Source organism: Phyllobates terribilis, unplaced genomic scaffold, assembly GCF_046119375.1.
Source record: "Phyllobates terribilis strain yellow unplaced genomic scaffold, ASM4611937v1 Scaffold_2__4_contigs__length_985480577, whole genome shotgun sequence".
NCBI classification, from domain to species: Eukaryota; Metazoa; Chordata; class Amphibia; order Anura; family Dendrobatidae; genus Phyllobates; species Phyllobates terribilis.
The window spans coordinates 23,736,711-23,748,453 of record NW_027362762.1 but is presented as its reverse complement, the minus strand read 5'-3'; the positions used below and the strand labels follow the sequence as shown (position 1 = coordinate 23,748,453).

At 53.5% G+C, this 11,743-nt stretch overlaps 1 protein-coding gene across 1 annotated transcript in view; it reads right to left on the bottom strand.

Annotated features, from left to right (window-relative positions):
- DNHD1 (dynein heavy chain domain 1) overlaps positions 1-11,743 on the bottom strand; it is a 552,395-nt gene that overhangs the window by 322,545 nt on the left and 218,107 nt on the right. Inside the window, exons 19-21 of the mRNA XM_073661200.1 lie at positions 7,817-8,033; positions 7,537-7,662; positions 35-132 (exon numbers count right to left, since the gene is read on the bottom strand). Coding sequence (XP_073517301.1) covers positions 35-132; positions 7,537-7,662; positions 7,817-8,033 — 441 coding nt within the window. The remainder of the gene's footprint in view (positions 1-34; positions 133-7,536; positions 7,663-7,816; positions 8,034-11,743) is intronic.

The window sequence follows — 11,743 nt, the reverse complement described above, 5'->3', positions numbered from 1 at the left end:
TTAAGAGTATACAGACTGTAAGACCAGCACTCACCGTCTCAGACTGCAGTACGGACATCTCCAGCTCATGCTGAACGCTAGTCAGGAAAACCCAGAATCTCTGAAAAGTTACCCACAGATCCAGAACATGGCCTGAAAATGAGAGAAGAGACAGAGAATAAATGAAAAGCTCCAAAGAAACTGGCAGCAGGTGCTCCACATCCTCTTATCACTAGAGGAACACAGCAGCAGGCACTCCACATCCTCCATGACCCGAGGAACGCGGCAGCATGTGCTCCACATCCTCCTATGACCCGAGGAACGCGGCAGCAGGTGCTCCACATCCTCTATGACCCGAGGAACGCGGCAGCAGGCGCTCCACATCCTCCTATGACCCGAGGAACATGGCAGCAGGCGCTCCACATCCTCCTATGACCCGAGGAACGCGGCAGCAGGCGCTCCACATCCTCCTATGACCCGAGGAACGCGGCAGCAGGTGCTCCACGTCCTCTTATCACTAGAGGAACACGGCAGCAGGTGCTCCACATCCTCCTATGACCCGAGGAACGCGGCAGCAGGTGCTCCACATCCTCTTATCACTAGAGGAACACAGCAGCAGGCACTCCACATCCTCCTATGACCCGAGGAACGCGGCAGCAGGCGCTCCACATCCTCCTATGACCCGAGGAACGCGGCAGCAGGTGCTCCACGTCCTCTTATCACTAGAGGAACATGGCAGCAGGTGCTCTACATCCTCCATGACCCGAGGAACGCGGCAGCAGGTGCTCCACATCCTCCATGACCCGAGGAACACGGCAGCATGTGCTCCACATCCTCCTATGACCCGAGGAACACGGCAGCAGGCGCTCCACATCCTCTTATCACTAGAGGAACACGGCAGCAGGTGCTCCACATCCTCCTATGACCCGAGGAACGCGGCGGCAGGCGCTCCACATCCTTTTATCACTAGAGGAACACAGCAGCAGGCACTCCACATCCTCCATGACCCGAGGAACACGGCAGCATGTGCTCCACATCCTCCATGACCCGAGGAACACGGCAGCAGGCGCTCCACATCCTCCTATGACCTGAGGAACGCGGCAGCAGGTGCTCCACATCCTCCATGACCCGAGGAACGCGGCAGCATGTGCTCCACATCCTCCTATGACCCGAGGAACGCGGCAGCAGGTGCTCCACATCCTCCTATGACCCGAGGAACGCGGCGGCAGGCGCTCCACATTCTCCTATGACCCGAGGAACGCGGCGGCAGGTGCTCCACATCCTCCTATGACCTGAGGAACGCGGCAGCATGTGCTCCACATCCTCCTATGACCCGAGGAACGCGGCAGCAGGTGCTCCACATCCTCCTATGACCTGAGGAACGCGGCAGCATGTGCTCCACATCCTCCTATGACCCGAGGAACGCGGCAGCATGCGCTCCACATTCTCCTATGACCCGAGGAACGCGGCGGCAGGCGCTCCACATCCTCTTATCACTAGAGGAACACGGCAGCAGGTGCTCCACATCCTCTTATTACCTGAGAAAAACTGCAGCAGGTGCTCCACATCCTCTTATCACTAGAGGAACACAGCAGCAGGCACTCCACATCCTCCATGACCCGAGGAACACGGCAGCATGTGCTCCACGTCCTCTTATGACCTGAGAAAAACTGCAGCAGGTGCTCCACGTCCTCTTATGACCTGAGAAAAACTGCAGCAGGTGCTCCACGTCCTCCTATAAACTGAGGAAGGCAAAAGCAGGCGCTCCAAGTCCTCCTATCACTGGAGGAACAAAGCGGCAGGCGCACCACATCCTCTATGACCTGAGGAACGCGGCAGCATGTGCTCCATGTCCTCCTATAAACTGAGGAAGTCTGCAGCAGGCGCTCCAAGTCCTCCTATCACTGGAGGAACACGGCAGCAGGCGCTCCACATCCTCCATGACCCGAGGAACGCGGCAGCAGGTGCTCCACATCCTCCTATGACCCGGGGAACATGGCAGCAGGTGCTCCACATCCTCCTATGACCCGGGGAACATGGCAGCAGGTGCTCCACATCCTCCTATGACCCGGGGAACACGGCAGCATGTGCTCCACATCCTCTTATCACTAGAGGAACACGGCAGCATGTGCTCCACGTCCTCCTATAAACTGAGGAAGGCTGCAGCAGGTGCTCCACATCCTCTTATCATTAGAGGAACGCGGCAGCAGGTGCTCCACATCCTCCTATGACCCGGGGAACATGGCAGCATGTGCTCCACATCCTCTTATCACTAGAGGAACACGGCAGCATGTGCTCCACGTCCTCCTATAAACTGAGGAAGGCTGCAGCAGGTGCTTCACATCCTCTTATCACTAGAGGAACGCGGCAGGCGCTCCACATCCTCCTATGACCCGAGGAACACGGCAGCATGTGCTCCACATCCTCCTATGACCCGAGGAACACGGCAGCAGGTGCTCCACATCCTCCTATGACCCGAGGAACACGGCAGCAGGTGCTCCACATCCTCCTATGACCCGAGGAACACGGCAGCAGGTGCTCCACATCCTCCTATGACCCGAGGAACACGGCAGCATGTGCTCCACGTCCTCCTATAAACTGAGGAACACGGCAGCATGTGCTCCACGTCCTCTTATGACCTGAGAAAAACTGCAGCAGGTGCTCCACGTCCTCTTATCACTAGAGGAACACGGCAGAAGGCACTCCACATCCTCTATGACCTGAGGAACGCGGCAGCAGGTGCTCCACATCCTCTATGACCTGAGGAACGCGGCAGCAGGTGCTCCACATCCTCTATGACCTGAGGAACGCGGCAGCAGGTGCTCCACATCCTCTTATCACTAGAGGAACGCGGCAGCAGGTGCTCCACATCCTCTATGACCTGAGGAACGCGGCAGCAGGTGCTCCACATCCTCTTATCACTAGAGGAACACGGCAGCAGGCACTCCACATCCTCCTATGACCTGAGGAACACGGCAGCAGGTGCTCCACGTCCTCCTATGACCAGTGGAACATGACAGCAGGCACTCAGCGTTCTCATATGATCTGAGGAACGCAGTGGTAGGCGCTCCATGTCCTCTTATCACCAGAAGGAAATGGCCGTAGGTGCTCCATATCCTCATATCTCCTGAGGAACATGACAGCAGGCGCTCCACATCCTATCACAGGTGGAACATGGCAGCAGGCACTCAGCGTACTACTATGACCTGAGGATTGCGGCAGCAGGCGCTCCACGTCCTCTTATCACCTGAGGAACATGGCTGTAGGTGCTACACGTCCTCGTATGATCTGAGGAACATGGCAGCAGGCGCTACACATCCTTCTATCACCAGAGGAACACAGCGGCAGGCACTCCATGTTCCCCTATCACCAGAGAAAAATGGCTGCAAGCGCTTCACGTCTTCCTATCACCAGAGAACAATGGCAGCAGATGCTCCACGTCTTCCTATCACTGGAGAAACCTGGTGACAGACGCTCCACGTCCTCCTATCACTGGAGGAACACAGCGGCAGGTGCTCTACATCCTCCTGTGACCTGAGGAACGTGGCAGCAGGCACTCAGCGTACTACTATGACCTGAGGATTGCGGCAGCAGGCGCTCCACGTCCTCTTATGACCTGAGAAAAACTGCAGCAGGTGCTCCACGTCCTCTTATCACTAGAGGAACACGGCAGAAGGCACTCCACATCCTCTATGACCTGAGAAACGCGGCAGCAGGTGCTCCACATCCTCTATGACCTGAGGAACGCGGCAGCAGGTGCTCCACATCCTCTATGACCTGAGGAACGCGGCAGCAGGTGCTCCACATCCTCCTATGACCTGAGGAACGCGGCAGCATGTGCTCCACATCCTCCTATGACCCGAGGAACGCGGCAGCATGCGCTCCACATTCTCCTATGACCCGAGGAACGCGGCGGCAGGCGCTCCACATCCTCTTATCACTAGAGGAACACGGCAGCAGGTGCTCCACATCCTCTTATTACCTGAGAAAAACTGCAGCAGGTGCTCCACATCCTCTTATCACTAGAGGAACACAGCAGCAGGCACTCCACATCCTCCATGACCCGAGGAACACGGCAGCATGTGCTCCACGTCCTCTTATGACCTGAGAAAAACTGCAGCAGGTGCTCCACGTCCTCTTATGACCTGAGAAAAACTGCAGCAGGTGCTCCACGTCCTCCTATAAACTGAGGAAGGCAAAAGCAGGCGCTCCAAGTCCTCCTATCACTGGAGGAACAAAGCGGCAGGCGCACCACATCCTCTATGACCTGAGGAACGCGGCAGCATGTGCTCCATGTCCTCCTATAAACTGAGGAAGTCTGCAGCAGGCGCTCCAAGTCCTCCTATCACTGGAGGAACACGGCAGCAGGCGCTCCACATCCTCCATGACCCGAGGAACGCGGCAGCAGGTGCTCCACATCCTCCTATGACCCGGGGAACATGGCAGCAGGTGCTCCACATCCTCCTATGACCCGGGGAACATGGCAGCAGGTGCTCCACATCCTCCTATGACCCGGGGAACACGGCAGCATGTGCTCCACATCCTCTTATCACTAGAGGAACACGGCAGCATGTGCTCCACGTCCTCCTATAAACTGAGGAAGGCTGCAGCAGGTGCTCCACATCCTCTTATCATTAGAGGAACGCGGCAGCAGGTGCTCCACATCCTCCTATGACCCGGGGAACATGGCAGCATGTGCTCCACATCCTCTTATCACTAGAGGAACACGGCAGCATGTGCTCCACGTCCTCCTATAAACTGAGGAAGGCTGCAGCAGGTGCTTCACATCCTCTTATCACTAGAGGAACGCGGCAGGCGCTCCACATCCTCCTATGACCCGAGGAACACGGCAGCATGTGCTCCACATCCTCCTATGACCCGAGGAACACGGCAGCAGGTGCTCCACATCCTCCTATGACCCGAGGAACACGGCAGCAGGTGCTCCACATCCTCCTATGACCCGAGGAACACGGCAGCAGGTGCTCCACATCCTCCTATGACCCGAGGAACACGGCAGCATGTGCTCCACGTCCTCCTATAAACTGAGGAACACGGCAGCATGTGCTCCACGTCCTCTTATGACCTGAGAAAAACTGCAGCAGGTGCTCCACGTCCTCTTATCACTAGAGGAACACGGCAGAAGGCACTCCACATCCTCTATGACCTGAGGAACGCGGCAGCAGGTGCTCCACATCCTCTATGACCTGAGGAACGCGGCAGCAGGTGCTCCACATCCTCTATGACCTGAGGAACGCGGCAGCAGGTGCTCCACATCCTCTTATCACTAGAGGAACACGGCAGCAGGCACTCCACATCCTCCTATGACCTGAGGAACACGGCAGCAGGTGCTCCACGTCCTCCTATGACCAGTGGAACATGACAGCAGGCACTCAGCGTTCTCATATGATCTGAGGAACGCAGTGGTAGGCGCTCCATGTCCTCTTATCACCAGAAGGAAATGGCCGTAGGTGCTCCATATCCTCATATCTCCTGAGGAACATGACAGCAGGCGCTCCACATCCTATCACAGGTGGAACATGGCAGCAGGCACTCAGCGTACTACTATGACCTGAGGATTGCGGCAGCAGGCGCTCCACGTCCTCTTATCACCTGAGGAACATGGCTGTAGGTGCTACACGTCCTCGTATGATCTGAGGAACATGGCAGCAGGCGCTACACATCCTTCTATCACCAGAGGAACACAGCGGCAGGCACTCCATGTTCCCCTATCACCAGAGAAAAATGGCTGCAAGCGCTTCACGTCTTCCTATCACCAGAGAACAATGGCAGCAGATGCTCCACGTCTTCCTATCACTGGAGAAACCTGGTGACAGACGCTCCACGTCCTCCTATCACTGGAGGAACACAGCGGCAGGTGCTCTACATCCTCCTGTGACCTGAGGAACGTGGCAGCAGGCACTCAGCGTACTACTATGACCTGAGGATTGCGGCAGCAGGCGCTCCACGTCCTCTTATCACCTGAGGAACATGGCTGTAGGTACTACATGTCCTCTTATCTCACCTGAGGAACATGGCAGCAGGCGCTACACATCCTTCTATCACCAGAGGAACACAGCGGCAGACACTCCATGTCCCCCTATCACCAGAGAAAAATGGCTGCAAGCGCTTCATGTCTTCCTATCACCAGAGAACAATGGCAGCAGATGCTCCACGTCTTCCTATCACTGGAGAAACCTGGTGACAGACGCTCCACGTCCTCTTATCACAGGAGGATCATGGCAGCAGGCGCTCCACGTCCTCCTATCACTGGAGGAACATAGCGGCAGGTGCTCTACATCCTCCTGTGACCTGAGGAACATGGCAGCAGGCACTCAGCGTACTACTATGACCTGAGGATTGCGGCAGCAGGCGCTCCACGTCCTCTTATCACCTGAGGAACATGACTGTAGGTGCTACACGTCCTCGTATGATCTGAGGAACATGGCAGCAGGCGCTACACATCCTTCTATCACCAGAGGAACAGAGAGACAGACACTCCATGTCCCCCTATCACCAGAGAAAAACGGCGGCAGGCGCTTCACGTCTTCCTATCACCAGAGAACAATGGCGGCAGACGCTCCACGTCTTCCTATCACTGGAGAAACGTGGTGACAGACGCTCCACGTCCTCTTATCACAGGAGGATCATGGCAGCAGGTGCTCCACATCCTCTTATCACCAAAGGAACATGGCAGCAGGTGCTTCATGTCTTCCTATCACCAGAGAAACCTGGCGACAGATGTGCCACATTCCTCTATCATCGGAGGAACATGGCGGCAGAAGCTCCACATCCTGCTATAACCGGAGGAACACGGCAGAAACTTCATGTACTTCTATCACCGGAGAAACGCAGCGACAGGCGCTCCACATCCTCCTATCACCAGAGGAACACGGTAGCAGGTGCTCCATGTCCTCCCATCGCCGGAGGAACGTGGAGGCAGAATATCCACGTCTTCCTATCACTGGAGAAACCTGGTGACAGACGCTCCACGTCCTCCTATCACTGGAGAAACCTGGTGACAGACGCTCCACGTCCTCCTATCACTGGAGAAACCTGGTGACAGACGCTCCACGTCCTCCTATCACCGGAGAAACCTGGTGACAGACGCTCCACGTCCTCCTATCACTGGAGAAACCTGGTGACAGACGCTCCACGTCCTCCTATCACCGGAGAAACCTGGTGACAGATGCTCCACGTCCTCCTATCACTGGAGAAACCTGGTGACAGATGCTCCACGTCCTCCTATCACTGGAGAAACCTGGTGACAGACGCTCCACGTCCTCCTATCACTGGAGAAACCTGGTGACAGACGCTCCACGTCCTCCTATCACTGGAGAAACCTGGTGACAGACGCTCCACGTCCTCCTATCACTGGAGAAACCTGGTGACAGACGCTCCACGTCCTCCTATCACTGGAGAAACCTGGTGACAGACGCTCCACGTCCTCCTATCACCGGAGAAACCTGGTGACAGATGCTCCACGTCCTCCTATCACCGGAGGAACACAGCGGCAGGAAATGAGGTTTCATCTTATGCAGTGGGTCATATTATTTTTACCAAGACTGCGAAGTTTTTGGATCCATGCGGAGATTTCATCTTGCTGAACAGCAGAATATGGAGAGCTCCTGATGGTCTGAAGAGACAGCAGACTGTCATCAATGAGACCGCAGAGAGAACACCATTCTAGAGGAGAGAAGAGATGAAAGAGATGAGGATGCACCAGCAGGAAATGTGGCGGAAGACTGTCAGGACATCACCAGCCGGGTCACATCATGGAAGAGGAGGAGAAGGCAGATGAGATGTAGAGCAGGATACAGCTGTGCTCGTGTCCTCTCACCGGTCAGGAGGAAGGTGCTGCTCTCCGGGCTGCTCAGCCCTTTGGCGTTGTCCCTGGATTTGCCGCTCGTCGGCCTCTTGGATGCATCACATGTAGGATCTTCTCTGGAGACACAAAAGAACAATCTGACCAGACGGAATTCCCTCTGTCTCCAGAACGTCTGAATCTTCTGAAATTCCTGCAAGATGGAAAATTCTGCACGAGCCCCGAGCAGCACCTGACCGAAGAAAGTGTGACTGTGAGACCGAATGCACCAAGCGGAGCTCTGGAGGCGACTGGAGGATAAGACATGATGTAACAGCAGAATAGTGAGTGCAGCTCTGGAGGCGACTGGAGGATAAGACATGATGTAACAGCAGAATAGTGAGTGCAGCTCTGGAGGCGACTGGAGGATAAGACATGATGTAACTGCAGAATAGTGAGTGCAGCTCTGGAGGCGACTGGAGGATAAGACATGATGTAACAGCAGAATAGTGAGTGCAGCTCTGGAGGCGACTGGAGGATAAGACGTGATGTAACAGCAGAATAGTGACTGCAGCTCTGGAGGCGACTGGAGGATAAGACACGATGTAACAGCAGAATAGTGAGTGCAGCTCTGGAGGCGACTGGAGGATAAGACATGATGTAACAGCAGAATAGTGAGTGCAGCTCTGGAGGCGACTGGAGGATAAGACATGATGTAACAGCAGAATAGTGAGTGCAGCTCTGGAGGCGACTGGAGGATAAGACATGATGTAACTGCAGAATAGTGAGTGCAGCTCTGGAGGCGACTGGAGGATAAGACATGATGTAACAGCAGAATAGTGAGTGCAGCTCTGGAGGCGACTGGAGGATAAGACACGATGTAACAGCAGAATAGTGAGTGCAGCTCTGGAGGCGACTGGAGGATAAGACATGATGTAACAGCAGAATAGTGACTGCAGCTCTGGAGGTGACTGGAGGATAAGACATGATGTAACAGCAGAATAGTGAGTGCAGCTCTGGAGGCGACTGGAGGATAAGACATGATGTAACAGCAGAATAGTGACTGCAGCTCTGGAGGCGACTGGAGGATAAGACATGATGTAACAGCAGAATAGTGAGTGCAGCTCTGGAGGCGACTGGAGGATAAGACATGATGTAACAGCAGAATAGTGACTGCAGCTCTGGAGGTGACTGGAGGATAAGACATGATGTAACAGCAGAATAGTGAGTGCAGCTCTGGAGGCGACTGGAGGATAAGACATGATGTAACAGCAGAATAGTGACTGCAGCTCTGGAGGCGACTGGAGGATAAGACATGATGTAACAGCAGAATAGTGAGTGCAGCTCTGGAGGCGACTGGAGGATAAGACATGATGTAACAGCAGAATAGTGAGTGCAGCTCTGGAGGCGACTGGAGGATAAGACATGATGTAACTGCAGAATAGTGAGTGCAGCTCTGGAGGCGACTGGAGGATAAGACATGATGTAACAGCAGAATAGTGAGTGCAGCTCTGGAGGCGACTGGAGGATAAGACACGATGTAACAGCAGAATAGTGAGTGCAGCTCTGGAGGCGACTGGAGGATAAGACATGATGTAACAGCAGAATAGTGACTGCAGCTCTGGAGGTGACTGGAGGATAAGACATGATGTAACAGCAGAATAGTGAGTGCAGCTCTGGAGGCGACTGGAGGATAAGACATGATGTAACAGCAGAATAGTGACTGCAGCTCTGGAGGCGACTGGAGGATAAGACATGATGTAACAGCAGAATAGTGAGTGCAGCTCTGGAGGCTACTGGAGGATAAGACATGATGTAACAGCAGAATAGTGACTGCAGCTCTGGAGGTGACTGGAGGATAAGACATGATGTAACAGCAGAATAGTGACTGCAGCTCTGGAGGCGACTGGAGGATAAGACATGATGTAACAGCAGAATAGTGACTGCAGCTCTGGAGGCGACTGGAGGATAAGACATGATGTAACAGCAGAATAGTGACTGCAGCTCTGGAGGCGACTGGAGGATAAGACATGATGTAACAGCAGAATAGTGAGTGCAGCTCTGGAGGCGACTGGAGGATAAGACATGATGTAACAGCAGAATAGTGACTGCAGCTCTGGAGGTGACTGGAGGATAAGACATGATGTAACAGCAGAATAGTGACTGCAGCTCTGGAGGTGACTGGAGGATAAGACATGATGTAACAGCAGAATAGTGACTGCAGCTCTGGAGGTGACTGGAGGATAAGACATGATGTAAGAGCAGAATAGTGAGTGCAGCTCTGGAGGCGACTGGAGGATAAGACATGATGTAACAGCAGAATAGTGACTGCAGCTCTGGAGGCGACTGGAGGATAAGACATGATGTAAGAGCAGAATAGTGAGTGCAGCTCTGGAGGCGACTGGAGGATAAGACATGATGTAACAGCAGAATAGTGAGTGCAGCTCTGGAGGTGACTGGAGGATAAGACGTGATGTAACAGCAGAATAGTGAGTGCAGCTCTGGAGGCGACTGGAGGATAAGACATGATGTAACAGCAGAATAGTGACTGCAGCTCTGGAGGCGACTGGAGGATAAGACACGATGTAAGAGCAGAATAGTGACTGCAGCTCTGGAGGTGACTGGAGGATAAGACATGATGTAAGAGCAGAATAGTGACTGCAGCTCTGGAGGTGACTGGAGGATAAGACATGATGTAACAGCAGAATAGTGAGTGCAGCTCTGGAGGTGACTGGAGGATAAGACACAATGTAACAGCAGAATAGTGATTGCAGCTCTGGAGGCGACTGGAGGATAAGACATGATGTAACAGCAGAATAGTGACTGCAGCTCTGGAGGCGACTGGAGGATAAGACATGATGTAACTGCAGAATAGTGACTGCTGCTCTGGAGGTGACTGGAGGATAAGACATGATGTAACTGCAGAATAGTGACTGCAGCTCTGGAGGTGACTGGAGGATTAGACATGATGTAACATCAGAATAGTGATTGCAGCTCTGGAGGTGACTGGAGGATAAGACATGATGTAATAGCAGAATAGTGACTGCAGCTCTGGAGGTGACTGGAGGATAAGACATGATGTAACAGCAGAATAGTGACTGCAGCTCTGGAGGTGACTGTAGGATAAGACATGATGTAACTGCAGAATAGTGACTGCAGCTCTGGAGGTGACTGGAGGATAAGACATGATGTAACTGCAGAATAGTGACTGGAGGATTAGACATGATGTAACAGCAGAATAGTGATTGCAGCTCTGGAGGTGACTGGAGGATAAGACATGATGTAACTGCAGAATAGTGACTGCAGCTCTGGAGGTGGCTGGAGGATAAGACATGATGTAACAGCAGAATAGTGATTGCAGCTCTGGAGGCGACTGGAGGATAAGACATGATGTAACAGCAGAATAGTGATTGCAGCTCTGGAGGTGACTGGAGGATAAGACATGATGTAACTGCAGAATAGTGACTGCAGCTCTGGAGGTGACTGGAGGATAAGACATGATGTAACTGCAGAATAGTGATTGCAGCTCTGGAGGTAACTGGAGGATAAGACATGATGTAACAGCAGAATAATGAGTGCAGCTCTGGAGGTGACTGGAGGATAAGACATGATGTAACAGCAGAATAGTGACTGCAGCTCTGGAGGTGACTGGAGGATAAGACATGATGTAACAGCAGAATAGTGACTGCAGCTCTGGAGGTGACTGAAGGATAAGACATGATGTAACAGCTAATAGTGACTGCAGCTCTGGAGGTGACTGGAGGATAAGACATGATGTAACAGCAGAATAGTGACTGCAGCTCTGGAGGTGACTGGAGGATAAGACATGATGTAACTGCAGAATAGTGATTGCAGCTCTGGAGGTGACTGGAGGATAAGACATGATGTAACAGCAGAATAGTGACTGCAGCTCTGGAGGTGACTGGAGGATAAGACATGATGTAACAGCAGAATAGTGATTGC